Source organism: Solea senegalensis, linkage group LG9 (assembly GCF_019176455.1).
Source record: "Solea senegalensis isolate Sse05_10M linkage group LG9, IFAPA_SoseM_1, whole genome shotgun sequence".
NCBI lineage: Eukaryota > Metazoa > Chordata > Actinopteri > Pleuronectiformes > Soleidae > Solea > Solea senegalensis.
In genome coordinates, this window is record NC_058029.1 from 9028333 (window position 1) to 9050453 (window position 22121).

General features: G+C 37.6%; 2 protein-coding genes across 5 annotated transcripts; both read right to left on the reverse strand.

The window, feature by feature from the left end:
• Nucleotides 1-85: 85 nt before the first annotated feature.
• LOC122774598 (matrilin-2-like) lies at nucleotides 86-10981 on the reverse strand. Of its 4 annotated transcripts, XM_044034026.1 has the most exons (17): nucleotides 10826-10981; nucleotides 8684-8811; nucleotides 7996-8568; nucleotides 7783-7905; nucleotides 6028-6150; nucleotides 5589-5711; nucleotides 5265-5387; nucleotides 4809-4931; nucleotides 4496-4618; nucleotides 3902-4024; nucleotides 3400-3522; nucleotides 2682-2804; nucleotides 2161-2283; nucleotides 1557-1967; nucleotides 1301-1453; nucleotides 800-889; nucleotides 86-447 (listed from the first exon to the last, which is right to left on the reverse strand). In XM_044034026.1, the coding sequence occupies exons 2-17, from the start codon at nucleotides 8808-8810 to the stop codon at nucleotides 392-394; spliced, it is 2640 nt and encodes an 879-aa protein (XP_043889961.1). In that variant the 5' UTR covers nucleotide 8811; nucleotides 10826-10981; the 3' UTR covers nucleotides 86-391. The 4 variants fall into 4 exon arrangements, with proteins under 4 accessions (XP_043889961.1, XP_043889965.1, XP_043889964.1 ...); XM_044034030.1 differs by lacking the exon at nucleotides 4496-4618; XM_044034029.1 differs by lacking the exon at nucleotides 3400-3522.
• An 817-nt stretch (nucleotides 10982-11798) lies between these two features.
• Nucleotides 11799-21844, reverse strand: LOC122774600 (lysosomal-associated transmembrane protein 4B-like). Its single transcript, XM_044034034.1, has 7 exons — nucleotides 21585-21844; nucleotides 20081-20192; nucleotides 18362-18435; nucleotides 17693-17815; nucleotides 16653-16751; nucleotides 15155-15250; nucleotides 11799-12938 (listed from the first exon to the last, which is right to left on the reverse strand). The coding sequence occupies exons 1-7, from the start codon at nucleotides 21681-21683 to the stop codon at nucleotides 12858-12860; spliced, it is 684 nt and encodes a 227-aa protein (XP_043889969.1). The 5' UTR covers nucleotides 21684-21844; the 3' UTR covers nucleotides 11799-12857.
• Between the last annotated feature and the right edge of the window lie 277 nt (nucleotides 21845-22121).

The following is a 22121-nucleotide window of genomic DNA, read 5'->3' on the forward strand; positions in this document are numbered from 1 at the left end:
TCTGGAGATCCACCACCTTGTGGCAAAGTTTAGAGTAGCATATCTTCCCCTACTGGCTCTGTTTTATCATTTGCTGAAGTCAGTGTTGTTTGGAACTTTTTTTTATTATGACAATAAGTAACAAAGGAGAATAAGTCCCAAACTTAATCCTCAATAAAAACCTATTCAAATGAGTGTTTGTCATTTTCCAGTTTAAAGAGTTACTCATGTGACTTAACATTACATTACAAAGACCATGTCAGACAAAATACATTGAATACATTGTGTTGTATACAAAAGAGTATAAATAGCATCCGTATAGACAACATTGCATGGGTGCAGCTTGCTGTGCAGGATCTGAGAACGCTTCGTTGCTGGTCAGAGGAGAGATAAATGGACACATCTCAGAAGTTTATTTATGTACAAGTTGATTCTCGAGTAGCTCCATCTTCTCGGATATGGCTTCAAGTAAAGACAGGTTAAGGAATCCAAATGGAAACACGGGTTAGGATATTTCCTGCATATTTATGTACTGCAAATATAGGCTAATAAATACACCAAGTTTTGGCAAATCAATTCTGATGTCAATATGTCTTGTTTTTAAGACAAAGCACAGCTAACAAATTAAATATGAATCACTTTGCATGATAAGCACTACTGGCTGTTTCTGGAGATTTCCAGAGTAAATGTGTATGTGCCATCCACCCTGGAAAAGCAGCAGAAATGTCCAGAATTCAAATATTACTTGCCTTATTCATCTACCATTCATACAAGGAAAATATGCAATAACATATTGAATGTAAAGTGGTGAAAAGGATATTATTCAGCATCAGGTTCTTCAGTTTGTCGGTGACCTGCTCTTGAAAACGCATCAAGTTCTCACACTGGCACATGTTTCCTTCAGGTTTTTCTGCGGGAAAAACAGTAAATGATAGAGAATTTTCTTGTCCTTGAATCTGATTTTATTGCAGTTATCCTCACTTTTTTATCCTCACTCCTGTAGAAATGCTATATATGGGTAACAGAAGATGATGAGTAATATGACAATATAAAAATACTGATTGCTTGGATCAGAAATCATGACAGCAGGTGGCAGTGATGCACCATTTTGTTATCATATTTAATAACACTGAACTATTGGTAATGATAATTATGTTATATTTGAGCTTGGTATTTGCAGAGTGACAGTGTGGTAATAAAAGTGATAGTATTGGTAAAATAATTACAACTTCATCTCATGCATACAGTCTTTGGAAATCACTGCTGTAATGTAAAGTGTTACTCTTGAGACAAAGTTGTCCAACCATGTGTAGAATGTTACCTTTACATATCCTCATCTTGAGCCTCTTTGTAATTTCTCCCATTTTCTCAAAATCCTCAGCATAATAAAGATGCTTTTCATCAGGCTCCGAGGCGATTTCTCTCAGCTCCTGCTCTATGGCTTTGCCAATACCCAAGGCATAAATGGTGATACCTGTAAGTAACAGAAAATAAGGTAAGGATGGCCAAAATGCTCCTTTAATTAAAGTTTGTTACGTTACCAAATTGTTTAGTCAAAGTGTGGATGGTAAGTTTACCAGAGTTCTTTGCTTTGGTAGCCCACTCTGTGACATCATCCTGAGATCTTCCATCAGTGAACACGATGCAGACACGTGAGACACTGGCTCGGGCGCCTTCTTTGAATGAAAAGCTTGACTCAAACATGTGACGCAAGGCTGAGCCCGTCATAGAACCTCTGCCCATGTACTGTACCCGTGCCACGGCCTGTTTAACACGCTGTGCCGTGATGTACTGGCCCAGGGTGAACTCTGTGCGGACTTTGGTGGAGTACTGAAGGAGGCCGACATGTGTGCCTGCGGCGGAGATGTCCAGTGAGTCCACAATGCCATTAACCAACTGCTTGACCAGCTCAAAGTTGGCTGGGCCCAGACTCTTGGAGCCGTCAATCACAAACACCAAATCCATCACTCCATCGCCACACTCTGGTTCTGTCAGTCACACAACAAATAACATGTTACACACACACATACATATATATGTGTGTGTGTGTGTGTGTGTGTATATGTATATATATATATATATATATATATATATATATATATATATATATATATATATATATATATAAATAAAAGACACTTTGAAGGTGATGGTCTCTATAATAGAAGGCCATGGTCATACTTCTGCAGCTCTTCCCGTCTTCAGCCAACATGAATCCCTCAAAACATCTGCAGATGTAAGAGATGTTGGTGTTGATGCACTGATGCTCACAGCCGTGCTCGAGTGTGTGACACAGGTCCAAACCTGGGAGTTTGAAAAGAAGTACATTTGTACTAAAAAACCATGAAAAACTTTTGTAAATCAGCACTGCTCGTCAACAGAGAGAAACAAAGTCAGACATCTAACAGTGCTCCTCAGCTGTGATGGTTTAATGTTCTTTTTTTTGCTAATTATATGCACTAATTGTGAGATTTCACACAATAATGATGATGATTGTGTGGACTTTTGTTACCCATCAAAGAGACTGGTGTTGGAAAAATTAGCAAAGACACATCACTTATTTTCATTTTCCCATGAACAATTATTCTTGTTGCATTAAAGTTGCTAGACAAATTGTAGAAATCCTTCATGCAAAAAAAAGTGACAGTGACAAGAAGTTAAAGTATAAAAGTATAAAGTCAACAAACCGCAAAGAAACTTACTCTTGCATGTTTTTCCATCAGGTCTGAGTGTGAAACCTTCTCTGCATTTACACACGCAGGAGTCTTCAGTGTTCATAAACTCCTGCTCACAGCCATGTGTGCCATCAGCACAGTGATCGATCTCTGTGTGACAATGAGTGAAAAACACATGTTTCATGTTTTGGATTTTACTTACGTTATGCTCTTTTTACTGTAAATCTCCCTATAATTCTATTTTGAAAGGTGCTATATAAAATTATCATCATTAAATCATAAACTTGACCAGATTCCATGTATAACTTTATACTTTTTGATCTTTCTTGCATAAATAATTACTTTTAAGGTACACATAATACCCAGTGTACAAAAGCAAACAAAAGACTCCTTCATGGATAATTCTTATTATAAACATTAAAAGTCAGAGCACACACCTTCTGACTTTTTCAGTTCAGTTAAAGATAATATTACTGTTATGTGGAGGAAATGGAATTTGTTTTTTTCAGCGAGTGGCTGGATTAACACCGACCTCCTAACATTCATTCACAATTCATTTAACCAAAATAGTGGAAATATTGAGATGACGTCTTATCATCTGTTTTTACTGTTGAGTGTCTGATCTTATTGGTGCAGTTTACCAAGCATGTGTGATGAAAGCAGATATAACTCATGATATAGATCCTCAGTGGAAGTGCTTAAGATCTTAATAATAAAAGTTGAAAAGGTGAATTTGGATTCTTACTTTTGCACGTTTTCCCATCAGGTCTGAGTGTGAAACCCTCTCTGCATTTACACACACAGGAGTCTTCAGTGTTCATAAACTCCTGCTTACAGCCATGTGTGTTATCAGCACAGTGGTCAATCTCTGTAACAATGAGTGAAAAAATTTCTATTTTTACATTATGAATCAGTAAGAATCTAACCCCAGTTTTATTGTATGTGTGGTTTTATTGTTCTTGTTTCAAAAACTATATGATCTTGACATTTTATACAATAACAATTGGATGTTGGTGCTCATCAAATGGACTGGCACTGAACATTCTTCCAAGCTACACATCACTTATTTAGATTTAACCATGAATAATTAATCTTGTTGTATTAATGTTGCTAGATAAACTGTAGAAATCATTTATTAAAAAAACATCTATGATAGACATGAACTTGAACAGTGACGACTCGTTAAATAACACATTATTCTTTAAGTTGTTGAGAGAATGAAGTCAACAAACCGCAAAGAAACTTACTCTTGCATGTTTTTCCATCAGGTCTGAGTGTGAAACCCTCTCTGCATTTACACACACAGGAGTCCTCAGTGTTCATAAACTCCTGCTCGCAGCCATGTGTGTTATCAGCACAGTGATCAATCTCTGTGGGGGAAGAGTCAGATTACGGATGAAGGCCTTTTCATTGCCAGAACCATTTGACAGGTCACAGAAAAGCACAGGTGAATATAATCAGTTTAATGATGACTGAGTTCCATGTTTCAGAGATCATTAATGATATCAGTAACACCTGGGCTTTTCCTGCTCAAACATGTCACACTGTCTGCTGTGGAAATGACCTATTATTGAGAATCTTTTCGGTTCTCCAGTTTCCTCCCACAGTCCAAAAACATGCAGATTTGGGGCCAGTTGTTACTGAGAACAGTTATTATGGATGATGAAACGTGCTGATGGTGTTGACCACCTGCCCAGAATGTTCACTTCTTCATCAAAACTATGTATAAATATAACAGCCGTATGGTGTCTGATAACATTTTTGACATCCGCTAAATGTTGAAGTTCTATTGGTAGATCTAAATAATAAAAACATTTAAAAGGTTAAATTTGGATTCTTACTTTTGCATGTTTTTCCATCAGGTCTGAGTGTGAAACCCTCTCTGCATTTACACACACAGGAGTCTTCAGTGTTCATAAACTCCTGCTCACAGCCATGTGTGCCATCAGCACAATGATCTATCTCTGCAGTGACAGAGCAGAGAGACGGTTGTTCTGTTAACATCTGATCAAATGACTCATTAATTATCAGATTTCCTTACAAACTCTACTCTCTACTTCAGAGAGAAGAAGTAGTAGGACACATACAATAAATATGAATGTGTCACGTTAGAGGCGTTATGGAATGATAACACGTTATTCTTTTATAACTTACTCTTGCATGTTTTCCCATCAGGTCTGAGTGTGAAACCCTCTCTGCATTTACACACGCAGGAGTCCTCAGTGTTCATAAACTCCTGCTCACAGCCATGTGTGCCATCAGCACAGTGATCGATCTCTGTGTGACAATGAGTGAAAAACAGTGATTAATTCATTTATTTATTAACGTATTTTTACATTATGAATCAGTAACCCAAGTTTTATTGTATGTGTGCGGTTTAATTGCTCTTGTTTAGAAAACTATGTGCACTAATCTTGACATAGTGATTGTTTGAACTTTTGGAGAAAATTCTTCCAAGAGACACATCACTTATTTTGATTTTCCTTAATTAATCTTAATTAATCTTGTTGCATCTATGATAAACATGAACTTGGACAGTGACACACATTATTCTTTAAGGTGTTGTTTGCCTCTGAGAGTATAAAGTCAACAAACAGCAGAGAAACTTACTCTTGCATGTTTTTGCATCAGGTCTGAGTGTGAAACCCTCTCTGCATTTACACACGCAGGAGTCTTCAGCGTTCATAAACTCCTGCTCACAGCCATGTGTGCCATCAGCACAGTGATCGATCTCTGCAGTGATTGAAAAATAGAAAAGAGCAGAGAGATGGTTGTTCTGTTTACGTCTGATCAAAAGACTCATTTGTTATCAGATTTCCTTAAAACTCTCCTAGTTGATTTACACAATTTCTGTACTTCAGAGAGAAGTAGTAGGACATGTACAGTAAATATAGGCGTTATAAATCGATGGCACGTTATTTTTTTAAAACTTACTCTTGCACGTTTTTCCATCAGGTCTGAGTGTGAAACCCTCTCTGCATTTACACGCACAGGAGTCTTCAGTGTTCATGAACTCCTGCTCACAGCCATGTGTGCCATCAGCACAGTGATCGATCTCTGCAGTGACAATGAGTGAAAAACACATTTTATACTTGTATTTTACTTCTCAAATGACTTAAAATTATTATTTTTACTGTAAAGCAGCTTGTAATCCTGTTTTGAAAGGTGCTATATGAAATTATTATCATTAAATCAATGTTTCCTAACTCATCAATTAATCAGATTTTCCCTGTGAACTCTTGCTTAATATTCTAGCAACATAAATGTTTCACTTTCGCTCTACTTCACAGACTAATTGTACAAATAATTAATGCAAAAATGAAGGCCATCATAAATAAATGAGTGACACAGTTTCCTGTGTGAGGACACTTACTCTTGCACGTTTTTCCATCAGGTCTGAGTGTGAAACCCTCTCTGCATTTACACACACAGGAGTCTTCAGTGTTCATAAACTCCTGTTCACAGCCATGTGTGCCATCAGCACAGTGATCAGTCTCTGTGTGATAGAATATAAAACAGAAAAGAGCACAGGTGTTCTGAGTTAACATCATACGGTTCATTATCAGACTCCATGTGGTGTTAGAATCCCTCCTTTTTCACGAGTTTTTATTCCAAGTACATGTGAGATTCTAGTGCATTTTCAATCACTTTCACCTGATTCTTGCTATTAAAAAAAAAGCAATTTCAACTGCAGGTGTTGTCGTCCAGACTGAAGAAGCAGCTCTTCATACACTTGCAGTCACAATTCCCCAGCTCACACTGGTCTATTTCTAGAATATGAAGAAGTTTTCCCTCTCTTTCTTGCATGAATAATGACTTTTAAATGAGCACACACTGCATATATACGTATATATACATATATGTATACATATACATATATGTATATATATATATATATATATATATATATATATATATATATATATATATATATATATATATATATATATATATATATATATAAAACAACAAAAGACTCCTTCATGGATAATTCTTATCATCTACATCGACATTCACTCTCCAGACAGAACAAATCGTCAGTCAGTACTGTTGTTGTTTGATTTACTGATACAAGGACACTTGACTCTGGACACACGTGTGTCACCACGTTCCAGAAGCTGCTCTGATGATCGCTAAAGCACATGCTTCCTTCAGGAAAACTCCCCCACTTTGTTTCTGTTAACATCCACTACGAGAGAAAAGGGGATATTTTTCAGCGGTGGGTGGAGAGACGTCACAGGCAGCAGGAATGCTGCCTCTTTTTTTGAATTTGAGGCACCTCAAATTGTAATTTATAGGCGGTGTTTGTGCTACTCAATTCTAAGAAATAATGACTCTAACATGGACTCAAACATTAATTAAATATAAAAAAACACTTTAAGTAATTTAAGTCACATGATTAATGGATCATTCTGTAGTTTAATTTTGCTTTAAAACTTTGCCTCATTGTTTATACCACTGAAAAAAAGATAACTCTGACTGATATTTTTATCATTACCATTCAGTTCATTCACCCATCCTATTTCTAATGCAACTGTCGATTATTTTCATAATCGATTAATCTGTCGATTATTTTCTCGATTAATAATTTGATCCATAAAATATCAGAAAACCTTAAAAAATTATGATTGGTGTTCGTCAAACCTGGAAATTATGATTTTCTCCAATGTCTTGTTTTGTCCACAAACCAAAATGATTAACTTTTAATGAATTCTTTGTTATCCAGAGCAAAGAAACGAAGAAAATGCTCACATTTAAGAAGCTTCGACAATCAGAAATCTTTTTTTAATCATGAAAGAAGCTTCAAATCAATTCACCGATTAATTGATTATCAAAATAATTTACTCGATTAGTTTAGTAATCAATTAATAATCGATTAATTGTTTCAGCTCTAGTTATTTCTAAGTAATATTGCTGTTATAGCTTGGTGATGATAATAGCCATACCATGGTTCCTGATTATTACTCATAAACTACTATATACTAGATACTTTTACTTTTAAAGTATCCTTTTCAGGTACTTTATAGACTGAATATTCGTTATCTAAAAATCTTAATTTGCTTTTTCACTTCAACTCTAAATAAAAAGGAAGAATATCAGTCACACACATTAAAAACAGTTTCTTCACCTTTACATGTCTTTCCATCAGGGTTGAGGATGAAACCTTTCCTGCACTGGCACCTGTACGACGCAGGGCTACTCACGCAGATATGTTGGCACTGATGGTCCACAACCTCACACATCTCTGAACCTAATGCATGCAGGGATATACACAACATACAGACTCAGACTCATGTATGAGAACATGCATACAAGAGAGGACGTGTACTGTATTCATCACCTCCACACAGTTTGGACTGGAACACAGATGTGAGGGTTTCTATCTGGCTGAAGTTGGCCACCAGGTGCACATGTTCAGAGTGAGGTTCACTCCCAATGGCTCTCAGGGTGTTCATGTCCACCCGGCCCACACCGATGGCAAAGATCTGGATACCAGCCTGCCTCGCCTGAGCCGCAATCTCCTCCACCGTGTCCTGAGGCCTCCCGTCGGTCACAATCATGGCGATTCGTGGGATGTGTAGGTCCGCTGGTCGTGCGCCTTCCTCCTCTGTGAAGGCAGTTTCCATTGTGTACTGGATGGCCAGACCGGTCATGGTCCCTGTGGCAAGGTGCTTCATGTTCCTCACCGCCTGCTCCACTTCAGCCTTAGTGGTGTAGGTCTTGAGGGAGAACTCGGGCTGGACCACGCTGCCATACTGGAGCAGACCCACCCTGGTGGCTTCAGGGCCAATTTTGAGGAACTGAACCAGGTTGACAATGAAGGTCTTGACCTTCTCATAGTCATGGGGACGGATGCTTCTGGAGCTGTCGATGACGAAGAAAAAATCCAGTGGGACGGCTTTGCAAGGGTTCTCTGTGACAGAAGACATAACAAAGGGTTGACATTTACTTCATCATCCAAACCAGCTACGAAGACATCTTTGACTTCAGCAGAAAAGACAAAACTACAGCTGAAAAAAGAAACTTACCCACTAGTTTGGGTTGGACAGCAGTGACATTTTGCCTTCTGGCTGTCATGGGTCTGGGACGACGTCTATAAAACTGAACGGCATCACAGCACATCAGGCAGACGAGGCTGAAGGCCAAGAACCTCATTCTGACAAGAGTTGACAACTGCAGCCTGGAGAAAGAAAGAGAGAGAGCTGAAAGCACAAAAACAAGAGCTGAGAGAAACACTGAGTAGATTTCTGCATGCAAAACAAAATAATAGAAGGAGGGAAAGTCAAGAGTCATAACCACTGATTTACGGCATTCATTCCAAACTGGATGAACGTGAAATGTCATGAAATAATGCAGAGAGAAAGTCCATGTCCAGGCACATGTGATGAAAAGCTGAAAAATGGACACAAGACAGCAAAGGTAGTGCCACAGCCCTTGCAAAAGTGTGCGAGGACAGAGAAAAAGGAGGCAGGGATACAGTATTATAGATGTCACCTGCTGTAAATCACCAAATTAGGAGAATCAGATGAAAAGGGCTGAGGACATAGAACAATCAAAGTTTAAATAACCTAAATTCTTAGTCATGAATTCAGGTGTCATCAAGACAGTCGTTGCAATGTGAACCTGTACATTTGATGTGATGGAGAAAGAGGAACATGAGGACACGACCCAGAATCATTGTACTACTCAAATGTTAAATCCAGCTTCACTTTTTCCCACGCACACTGGAAACCAAAGAGACGAGCACAGACTGACTCATAAATACTGAAATCTTTCCTGTAAAATAACAGCCACTGTCTCAGTGTTGGCAGGGAGTTTGTCTTTTCATGTACAATATGTTAAACTCCTTCACTCAAAGAGAGATATATCGGATTCATCGCTGAAATAAAAGATGCCAGTTATTTTCATTATGTATGAATTGTTGAATATGTTATTTTTCATGTGTATTATAGTTTCATGAATGAAGATGTGATTTTTTTTTTGTTTTGCTTTAGCCTCCAAATTACAGACGTTTGTAATAATTACTCATAATACATAATATACATGTACATAATAGCGTGTATAATAATGTCATTATAATGTTTCCGGTTGTCTAACTTAACCTTCACTGACATTTAATTAATTTACTACATTTTATTATGAGACAAATATCTTGCATATAGGTGACAAGTATAAGTATCTGTGTCAAGAGGTGCTACATATAGGTCAATGCCCATAAAAGATATAAATAGTGAACTCTTGGATGTTTGACCTGTCCAGCTTCAAGTTTCACACTAACTTGGCACAGGACTTGATAAATACCATTTCAGAAAGGATATTATGTAAAAACATGTTTACGAAATGGTTCGTAAACATGTGTGAGTGACGCAGGAGGGACACGTCTCCCTCTCGTCTGATGTCATATGAAGTAGACGGAGTCCTTCGGCATGTGTTTTTCAGGCTGTTTGGCTGCACAGGTGGTGTATCGTGATTTACAAACACCACAGTCCCCTGGAGAGCCACTCATGTTCAGGCTGCAGGACCAGCTGCTGTTGGAAACATGTCAGACGACTAGAATCCCCTATTTTGACATTGTGGACATCTCTCTCTCAGCTCTGATCAGGGTGAGGACATTGGTTCACAGTTCAGCGTGTTGGCAGCTCTGGCAGATGAACAGATTTGTAAATATGGGAGCTGCTGACCTAAGACTCAGGGGACACATATCCATGTTGCACCGCACATAGTGTTTGACCTGTGACCTCACATCTGTCTGTCTGCCTTCAGGTCAGTCAATGCTGCAAGATCACAGTTGTCTATTATGAAGAATGATTATTATTAACAAGGGACACCTCTGTCAGTTATGTGGACTCAACCATGTCGGAGTAAACATTCTCATTTCCTAAAAGCCAAGGCGAAGTGTTTACTGTCAAGCACAAAAACAGCATGTACCCAACTGTGTTTTATGGGACCCCGTCTCTGTTTTGGACATCATCTCTAACGACTATTCATTATGCATGTCATGTGAACTAAGTTGTTACTTAACTTAGAACAGGTGACAGTTGTTGTTTCCTCTTTTTGAACATGTTTTCTTGAAAAACTAAAGAATGAAGTTCTCCGTCAAGAAGTTGCAAATCTCTGCAGTTCTCCGCCAAACTAAACAGACTCATGGTATTAGAAATAAAACTTCTTACCTACTTTTAAAAATAAAAATTTCTCCAACTCCTGTTTCAAAATCTCCCAAAAAATACCAACAATGAGTCAAAAGAATAATCCCCAGTAGAAGAACTGTAAACCAACTGTAAACACGCAGAAATATGTGTGATAGCTCTGCTCTTTACTCCATCCACTCTCTGCTTCTCTCTTCACTCCCACTCTGACTTCAACCACAGGGACGCCTCTTGTTCAGCAAGTGGGGAAAAAAAAGACACATTCTACAGACATTTTGCCAGCAGGTAGTTGAATTAGAACTGCTTAATTGTATATAAACCTGTTCATATGAACACAAAAGAAGCTCCACACTTCGTACTTAAATTAATAAAAAGGCATTCATTTAAGTTTTTTTTGTTTTGTTTGTTTTGTACATTTAATGAATGAATAATTACAATAATACAATTGTTGTTTAGTCTTAAATTACTTTTAAAAGCTCAGAATCTGGCAGGATTAGTTCAATAATTGAGGATTTTATTTTATCATAGATTTGGTTGGTTTGACCCAAATAGGTTAGAGATGTGAATCAAAATTTTTTTGTAGAAAACAACCTTTGCGTCAGCTCACTAAAACAATAAAACCAAACCACAAAGATATTGATGTTAGCTTAATATAGCCAGGTAGTTCTTTATTGTTGATGTAATAATGTTAATGTTAGCTGGCTGTATTTAGAACTTTAGCTTTAGCTACTAACACAAACTGGAATATATGATAAAAAAAAAAACAACTGGCTAGCTATAGCCTTTGCTTTAGCGATAGCACCTCAACAATAATGACGGATGTAATTATTTTGTGTCCAAACCTTTGACAGGAAGTTAGCTGTAGTTTAGTCCAAATTAGAGTTCATACCAAGCATCGTCTCATGGTATGCTGTTTTATTTTTATTTTTTTACTTTCTTTCAAAACATTTAAGTGTCACCCTCAAACTATTCCATTAAAATAAAACACATACATCAGTCAGTATCATTAGATTTTAATAGACAAATAAATGCAACATTCATATTTTTCAGCAGTCTTCAAGTTTGACTTTTGTCCTCACAGGACATTGTGTTTCCGGAAGCCTTATGCTAGTATATCTGCATCTGGTGGAACAGACTCCTGTTTAGACAGAAAATAGACTCCTCCCACTGGCTTTAATTTAAAAAACACAACCAGGGTCCATATTTACTGAGCCTCTTAATGTAAAGAGGCCTGATCCAGAGTCTTCGCAACAGGTTCCCCTGAGCAAATCATTCAATCACTTCAATGAGCAAACTGATTCCAGATCAGTGCTACTTCAGCGCAGTCATTATAGATAAATAGCAGCTCTTGACATTTCCGTAGAAACAAACATTGACATTTAAAATTCAGGAGGGTTGACCAGCATATCCCAACACTTGTGACGTGTATACCAGAAGACAATTATGTCTGCAGCCGAGTATAACAGTAAAATAAGATTTTAAGTTGAATAAATACTAGTTTGCTGAAAGCTTGTGTCAGATTACAGGTAGACGCAGTTCAAAGTGTTACTTTATGTATACACTGTAAAACGCACATCATCGCAGAGAAAGTCTTGAATGAAGGCAATTCAACCCCAATCACAAGCAGGGGCAAAGCAAACAGGAAACAAGTCACAACTCTTCACTCATTACTATCAGCATATTTGCATGTGTTTACGTTACAGTAAATACCGTATGAATATCAAATGTAAACACTCACAAAACACTATCACAGAAACACACAGAACAAATACACAAAATCTGTCATCTATCGTCTCTGCTTTTTATCCGTTATTTCACTCCGATGCAGCAGAACGTACATTATTTATTTAGTAATACCAACAGAGTTGATGATTTCAACAATAAATAACAGGAGTGATGAGTTTGCACAATGCATAATGCATGTGACATCGTTTTATACATGATTTAATGTGTGAGCAGCTCCACTATACCATGGAGAGGCAGTGTGGTGCTTTTAATTTAGCTAGACTTTGATAAACAAGGTGCAGTGGTGAGTGGCAGCATCCCAGAAATGTCCTCATGCTGTAGCAGTGATGTAAGGTGGAGGAGCCTGCTTGGTATGGATGCTGACACTGTCGTCGCAGGGAGGAAGCAGCACCTGGAGAGGAAGAAGAGACTTTTGTTAAAACACATTACAGTGGGGCAGATAATCAACAGTATAGCAAAACTAGACAAGGTACATGCAGGAAAAACTTCAAACTAAAACAGAAAACGAGGAACTAAGAACCAGACTCGCACAATTAAAGAAAACAGACTAATAAGTCAAACAAAAAGCGTCAGGAGTCATGACAATATGTGACTTGTCTGTACAATATATCCAGTAAATTGCCTCATGTGGAATTAATTAACCAACCTTTGACCAAAAACAATGTATAACGTATATACCGCCTGTCCAAAAGCCACAAATGTATGAGTTGTGATCTGTGGTGAGCTCTAATTGAATACGTCTGGCTCTGGCTGAAAACACACACCCACAGGAGGTGAAGCAAATGTAATGTAAGAGTCCTGATGTAAGAGAGGGGCCTTCTGGTTCTCTCTGTACAGCTCAGGTGTTTTACACATTAGCAGCATGGGTGTGTGTGTGAGCACATTTCTGTTTCGTAGAACCCAAAAACATCACATAAAGTCATGCAGCGTAAAGTGTCGTGGCTTGTTTCAAACTGTGTGGAATGTTGCACTCAGGAGTGTCGAGCTGCTGACTGAGGAGCGCAGGTATTCACAAAATACCTGTGAAACACAACACGCTGCATGGTCAAGAATCCTTCGATAGTCATAACATATTACAAGTGTTTATGCAGCCTTGCTTTTCATCTCCTTTCTGTCAAAGTAGTTTTAATGATCCATGTGTGGGCAGCAGGGCAGTGGCAGTGCGCCGGCCAGACATGGACAAGAGGACACTAACAGGAGACTCTAGTACAGTGAGAAAAGACCTCACTGTACCACCATAGTGTTTTATCCATCGTCATAATGGCTTTGCCAGGAAGGAGTCTCAACACTCCCTCTGTGTGTCTTCATTCATCTATTCTGCAGCATTCTTTATAAAACTACCTGCTACTACTGTTACATTTCCTTTCCTCTCTCTTCCACACAATGAATTTACAGCTGCCACAAACCTATGCAGACGATCAACACGTGACACAAAGTCTGGATGGAATTAAAGAAGTCCTTTCCCCACTGGAGGTCTGCTTTTACAAATGAAATAACCACTGAGTAAGTCAAGATCAGAAACGGTTTTACGGTTTAACTCTGAAATAACTAACTGTAACTCACACTACACATGGCCCGAATGAGTGTGAATGTTTTGAGGGCTGTGGTGAGAGCTCTCCCGTCATTATTTTACTTTTCACAAACATCTCACTAACAGGAAAACTGGAAAATGTGATGAATATTCTCACAGGTGGTCCAATGAGACAAAAGAAATACTGATTTTCCTCACAGGGTTTGTTTGAGAACAGACTCAGACTCATTGTCACTTGATTAAGTTAGAAGTTATCGAGATATACTCTACTTTTTCCTGTCAACAAATCCCATGTGAACCCCCCAAAACCAGCTACATAACAAATACCTACCTACATAAATATACAAAAAAAGTAAATCACATTATTACTTGATTAAGAAGTCAAATTATAGTTATTTACTCACATTACTGAACAGAAAATATTTGCCAAGTAATTAATAAAAAGAAATAACAACTTAGTGAAAGATTTCCAAAATAATTTGTTTTCATGACAGGTGGTCTAATATTAATTAGACCACCTAAGCACTGTATATATTTAGTCAACATACAAGCCAATTGCAATATATCAACAAGGCTGAAATAGTCAATTAAATAAGAGGATCAATATATCAAATTGTCCCTTACATACATGATTTACATGTCTCATTCTGACTCACATAATCAATCCAACTGTAAATACACAGCAATGTACCAAATGTGTATTATTCCACTGCTGAAAATAGTCTCCCCAAAAATGTTGGTACACATTACACAGCTGCTTTCAGGAAATCCCTAAGCCTTGAAATGTGACTAATGTGTTATGATAATCATTTGTTATCATCAGCTTCAGTCTTTAAAACCTGATTTTAAAAGTAATTTAAGAAATGCATGTCGTATGATGAAATAATGATGGTCATGTATTGCCATTGCAAAACACTACACTTGTACAGTGCAACACAATTTGGTTCTGGTTCCTAAACATCCTCAACAAGTGTAAAATATAATAGTAAATGGAAATAAATGTACAGTACACTGTAAAAATTAAAATCCAATACAAATGAATAAATGATGTAATGATGCAGTCACAGGTGACTTACCGTGGTGTCGTTAGTCGTCACATAGAGCAGGATTTCAGAGGCTCCGCGGCCGTTCACATATCTGTAGCAGTTCCACACACATGCTATGAGGTAAGCCTGACACGACACAAATAAATACAAAAATTAACGATACAAAAATAAAATTGTACCAAAGTGTTGTACCACAGTACAATTAGGTCATGTTGTACCCTCTGAGTTTTCAACTCCTGACTCAACACTTGGATCATGCAAGTGTTGAGTCAGGAGTTTAAAACTGTTTGCTGTTTTTATATTTCAGAGGTTGTCTCATGCTCACCTGCACACATGTTACAAAAAGCCTAAAACACACAGTAAGAAATAAGAAGGCCTTTCCATTTAAATTTAATTAAATGACCACCATTTAATTAAATTTAAAGTTGTGGATATTACGCAACCTATATCAAGATATTTTATTTTTATATTGTTTATATGTTCTACAGTATTCTATTGTTTTTTGGTAGTATGTTTCTATATATCATCTCTGATGTACAGCACTTTGTTTCAGCTGTTGTTTTTGAAGTGCTTTATAAATAAAGTTGGATTAGATATGTGACCAGCATGTTATTCACAGAAAGTCTCACAAAAAGACCGCAAAAATCAAACTGTAATTCGTTGTTGTTGTTCAGACTGTGTGTAGGGTCTATGTGTGTGGTTTATACTCCATATCATTTGGAGGAGCACAGTTCCTGTTTTTCTCTGTCATCCAGCAATCATGTTGCCTCAGCGAGTAGCCTGCTACTGGATGTGTCCGGCCAAACACAACACACGTGTTACATCCATCCATCCGCGAACAAGAGCCAAAGCCAGACTGAGCTCTCTCGCTTCCGTTTATTATGGTACTTCTGCACTGATACTGACTTTTACACACGATATGTTTCAGGCGACGTGTCCTGTTAGACTGCATCTGTGGTGAGATATATTGCTCTTACCAAAACGTCAATTAAATCATCCAATAAATGTACTGTATACAGGGTTCCCACACTGGTTGACGATGTGAGGGCAACTTGAAAGGCATCCACTTTTACTGATTTGCAGCACACTCTGCATCTGGCCAAGTGATTGTCATTGGGATCTTGGTCATGTCAGTCTATGTCTTTTTCTTTGGTAAGACAGAGATCATGGAATTTTAATTTCCTAGGCATCAAGTCAACATTACTCATTTATTATTCTGCATGGAATCTCACGTCAACAACGGAGAGAGACAGTGTCCACAACACTGCTAGTTAATTACAACTGGATGTAGGCCTAGTCAACGTACATCAAGCAATATAGGGCATGAAATAGTAGGTGGTGTCATAACAAACAAGGGCACATTGACAGTGAGACATGTAAGTAAACTTAACTTCTTTCTTGCACAAAATTCAAGCACTTTCAATGACCTAAGTCTATTTAGATTGTCAATTTTCAAAAAAAAAAAAATTTCAAATTAACACACTTTCAAGGATTTCAAGGTACACTGAGGTTAAAAAAACAACCTTACCTTGAAGCCGAGAATGCAGCCAATGAAGAGCAGCACCACGAGAACCAAGCACACATTACTGAGAGCTGCAATCTCCTCTTTGTAGGGGAAGTTATCGGGCTGCACATGAATCAGAAAAACAACGTTCAGTAAACATCAGAGAGACATCAATACATACATACTGACATGTGAAACAATAAATAAAAATCAAACGTGTGCAAAAATCACTGTGAACCTCAAAGAAGCTGGTAAATGTCAATGACTTCACTAACTGAAGCCCTAAATGACTTTGTCAGTAGAAACCAGTGTGTGTGTGTGTGTGCGCATGTGCGCATCTAGTTAATGTTGTTCGAAGATTTGTGACACTTATGTCACTGATACAAGTTTTCGTCGCCTTTCTCTTTCCCTCTCTCTCTCTCTGCACTGTGAGAAAGATTGAGAGGATCTGGACCTTTCCAACAATCCTGGGTGTCTTCTGATTTTTTCAGGCTGGTTCGAACAGATTATCTGGCCCAATAATCCTGTAGTGTGAGGGGTTAACAGATGCGATTTTAACATCTGAACAGTGATTTTCTGACGACGATCGTCCGCCTCCATGTCTGTTTCTATTCTGAAGTCACATTAAATCACACAAGTTTCGGGGAAGTCCCAGGGAGAGCTCCCTGAAATTGTTTGAACGCCAAGTGTGTGGTCCTGTGCTTTTACTGGATCCTCTAGTCCAGTGTTTCTCAATCCTGGTCCTGGGGACCCACAGCCCTGTATGTTTTAGATGTTTCCCTACTCCAACACACCTGATTCAAATGTTCAGCTCATCAAGCCTGATAACGACCCATTTATTTGAATCAGGTGTGCAGCGGGTCCCCATGACCAGGATTGTGTTGGGTCTAGTCTGTGCTTTCTCAGGATTAAAACATTGAAAATCAGTAACAGATTTTGTTGTGTTTGTGGTCACGTTTTATAAAATCAAGTCAGATTTGGAAATCCTCTAGTGGGCCAGGTTTTAGCCTCAGAAAAGGGGATTTAGTTTCACCTTTAAGAGAAAAACACTTCAGGTTTCTCACCAGTTGCTGCAGGTAGTCCTGTACCGTGTTGGGGTAAACCACAATGCTGACAGCGACCAGGGTGTTGAGAGCAAAGTCAAATATTTGGTAGCAGAAAAATGGGATGATCCAAGCGGCTCGAAGCTGAAAGAGACACATGAGTCAGGAGGAGGAGGATATGTTTATCTGTGAGCAGAGACTCAAGCTGCACTGTTTAACCAACACTGTGGACATAAATCAGCCCTCAAACTGGGTCACACGAGAAGATTATAGTGACCTTAAAATGATGACACAGGAGAATTTTCTTTTAATGTTCACAAAGACTCTAAAATAGATGTTGTGTAGGTGTGTGTGGCAGGGGACTAGTGACATTAATAAAACACTTTAGGTAAGAGAAATAAACATTTTCTTCTCCTTTGTTCTAAATTGTAAAATTGTGCAGGACGCTTAGTTAAGGTCTTCAGCACTGTTTACTTCATTTTTATTTTCAGTGTCATGCCTTGTGGCCACATCCCACATTATAAGAAAAGAGCACCATTCTTATACAAAAAAAGTAAACATCCTATAGTAATACCTACATGAGCAGAACAAATCAAAGAACAAAGAGTGTTTTTCTCTCTCAAGATAACAAGCTAATCATGTTTCATATGTTAACAGCCAACAGTTTGTGCATCATTTCCATGTATTTACCTTGTATGCACCATATGTTGCCATCCCACATATAAGAATCATCAGCAGAGAGATCGCAGAGGCGATGCACATATCTGTGACAGCAGGAAAAGTCAAATTAGAGATTCATTTTTGTCCATTTATTTTACTCTGTGTTTGCTTGTTTGTATTTGTTTTCATGGCCGAGTCACATCCAAGTCCACATTGAGTTCCAGAAGGTGTTTACGATATCATGTCCTGCTGATCTGGAGAAAACTGTGTGTCAGAAGGAATAAATAAATGACATGCTGCATCTGCCAACCAAACAAGGAAATAATGTCATTGTCATACACTTCATGTTAGCCTGACCTCATAATTACATAACGACAGCACCAGGCAAAATAATAAATTCATCAGTGGTTCCCAGACTTTTCGATTTTTCAGCAAAATTAACTGCATATCTCAAGGCATATGGCTTAACGCGTATTGCACCTTTAATGCCAGCCATCAATCGAAAGTGGTTCACACAAGAAATATAAAAGAAAAAAAATGTCACTAACAGGAGAAAAAGGTCAATAAAATTAAATGAACACAAGGAATAAAATTGAAAACCAATGTTTAAAATGTTTAAAAGACTGAAGGCTATAACATTAAAAGCCAGATTGAAAACCTGTCAACCAGTTGACATGGAAACTAAGCATTTCTCAAGTGTGGCAGTAACAATTAGGTGGTTTATTGAATGAAATGATGGATTTTCATTACTTGCACTTACATCATTGCACAGATAATCTCTTAATGAAAACAAACCTTCACATTTAAAAGCTTTAGAATTATTATGAAAACTGAAAAAAAACGATTATCACAATATTTAAGTCACAATATTTTAGTTGTGATACAATATTATCATGATATTTACGTCACAATACGATATTATCATGATATTTAAGTCATGATACAATATAATCATGATATTAACGTCATAATACGATATTATCACAATATTTTAGTCACAATATTTTAGTTGTGATACAATATTATCATGATATTTAAGTCACAATACGATATTATCGTGATATTTAAGTCATGATACAATATAATCATGATATTAACGTCATAATACGATATTATCACAATATTTTAGTCACAATATTTAAGTTGTGATACAATATTATCATAATATTTAAGTCACAATATAATATTATCACAATAATTAAGTCACAATACGATATTATCACAATATTTAAGCCATGATAATTATCATGATATTGCAATATTCAAAAAATCATATATTGCAACACAACAGTTCCAGTGAGAGTGGCCACTTGGCACCATCTAGTGGACTGAAACATAAAAAAAAAAATTATGCTAGTCCACAAAGAGTTTCATGTTTATTTGTAACATCGGTTAAACAAAAAATAATAATAAAAAATAAATACAAAATATTGCAATACACATCAACTGCCAACTGAATTATTTCAATATGTCTTTAATATATCTGTACTAATGTTTGATGTAGTAAAAAGTGACCAAAAAATCATGCAGACTAACACACTGCACTTTTTGTTTTTTAAGTGCTGACTGTAGTCAAGACAAATGTGCGTGAAAATAAATTATACCATTAGTCATTGTCATTTTTTAAAACATTTAGACTCAACATTATAGACATGGAGAGCAGCATGGCTACAATCAGAACACTTGTTGACAGTGTCTCTGTTTTTCTATTTTCTGTTTTTCTGCTTCTGCGCCATGGGCTTTACTTACTTGCATCATCCATGACGTCCAGGTCATTAGCCAACTCAGCGCTGGTCAGGTGATACTGCTCAGGATCACTGAGAGCCGTCAGCAGGATGAGCAATACCACTGCATTGATGAGCTTAAGGACAGAGGACTTATGGTCAGATAAAGGCAGCAATATGGACACAGACCCACAGAAAGTCATCATTAAAAGACTATAAATACTCGTCGTGAATCCTTACTAAAAAATCATCACTTACATCTTATCCCTTTGGTTCAGCTGTACTAAAAAACGACACACGTACAAAAAAGCGGGAAGTCCAGGCTCATGAACATGCCTTTGTTTGGTCTGGTTTTGTGTGGCTCATTATGCAGATGACTCACTCACTCACCCCCACTGATCAGGTAAGTGCAATGGAAAATTCTCAGAAGCCAATTTGCAGCTTGACACCAAAGCCTGGTAACTGAAGAGGCCCACTGCTAATTTATTCATAGGGAGCAAACAGAGAGGATATTTCCACATGGGAAGTTAAAGGGATAGTTCACTTTAGTTTTTTATTTGACGAAGAAGGTGGACATGAGGTGTATGAGGTTCCTATGTTACAAACAGTAAACGCTGCCTGTGAAAATGATTTATGCATTGGTTTGATGTGAAGGGCAACAGCAGATAAAATGTGTCATAAAAGATGAAAACATTCTAATAGTACACTATGCTATGTGAATATTTTCAAAGGATTAACCTTCAATCAAACATAGCTTTTCTAAGGCAACATAATTCAACATGCAGAAGCTCTGTTACCTGAGGCAAATGGTAAACCACTGAAAATATTCCTAATATAATAATGTACAGTAAGAATATTATTAATTTATTGATTGATTGATTGATTGGCAGGTTGTACTCAATTCCCTTGGATAAAAGTGTCTGGTAAATGACATGTAATGTAATGATTATATTTCTACTTGCATCAGTACAAAGCAGGAAACGGTGTTTCACTTCTCCTGTCTCCCTCTCCACCTTACTGCATGTAACACGCTACTACTACCTGGTGTGTGTGTTTCCATCAGCCTTGATTTCAATTTATCTTTTAAAACTAAACCACTGCAGTTTTCACAGCACAGGAAGGTGGAAAACGAAGGTGCAGAGATATAAGTTCAGTTGCATGTGCACTAAAAACTGATTCAGTGAATAAAGGATGATGTTTTGAAATCACACACTTTCCCTGCAGTGGAAAAATGGTGCAAACAGCAGCAAATATTTACAACAGTAAGAAATGAAAGCAGCAAGACAACCATGTATCAACACATTCAAAAAAAAGTCACATTATGAATTATTTCTTTAAGTAAAATAACCTATTTATAAAAACTTACCTCAGTAACTTTAACACATCAAACAACACATGATGGTCTTAAATAAATAACGACATATAATATTATAATAACGATATGAAGAGCAGCGGATGTTTATGTTAGATGTAAAGTGTTGATAGGTGGATGAATGAATGAATGAATGAATGTGTCAGGCGGCGCTCACCATGTACCAGACGCCCAGGATGATGGTTCCTGTGCGGACATGGCAGCACAGACAGCAGCTGCTGGAGAACCAGCGCTCCCACAGAGAAAACATCATCATCGTGTCCGCTTTATCACACACTTACGCGGATACAGTGTCCACTGACAGACAGTGTCGACAGACAGGCCGACAGGCAGAGAGAGAGACAGACAGTCGTCCACCGAGAGTCAATGACGAAATAACAACCAGTCGGTCCGACTGAACGACTAACGGCTGCTGCTCGTCACTGAGGTGAACTAACAGAGCGGAAGAGCAGCCACCGTCAAAGTAGCGAAGCCTTCAAAATAAAACACAGTATTCGAACTCTAGCACGCCATAATCGTTAACGTTTGACCTGTACGAAGAGGATTAGGGCCAAATGTAAATAACTTTGTTCTCAGAAATAGTAATAGTTCTGTGATCAAAGTCAGAATTTTGACTTTTTTCTCAGAATTCTGACTTTTTAGTCAGACTTTGATGTATTGTACAAATAATGTGTGTGTACCATGATAATGATGA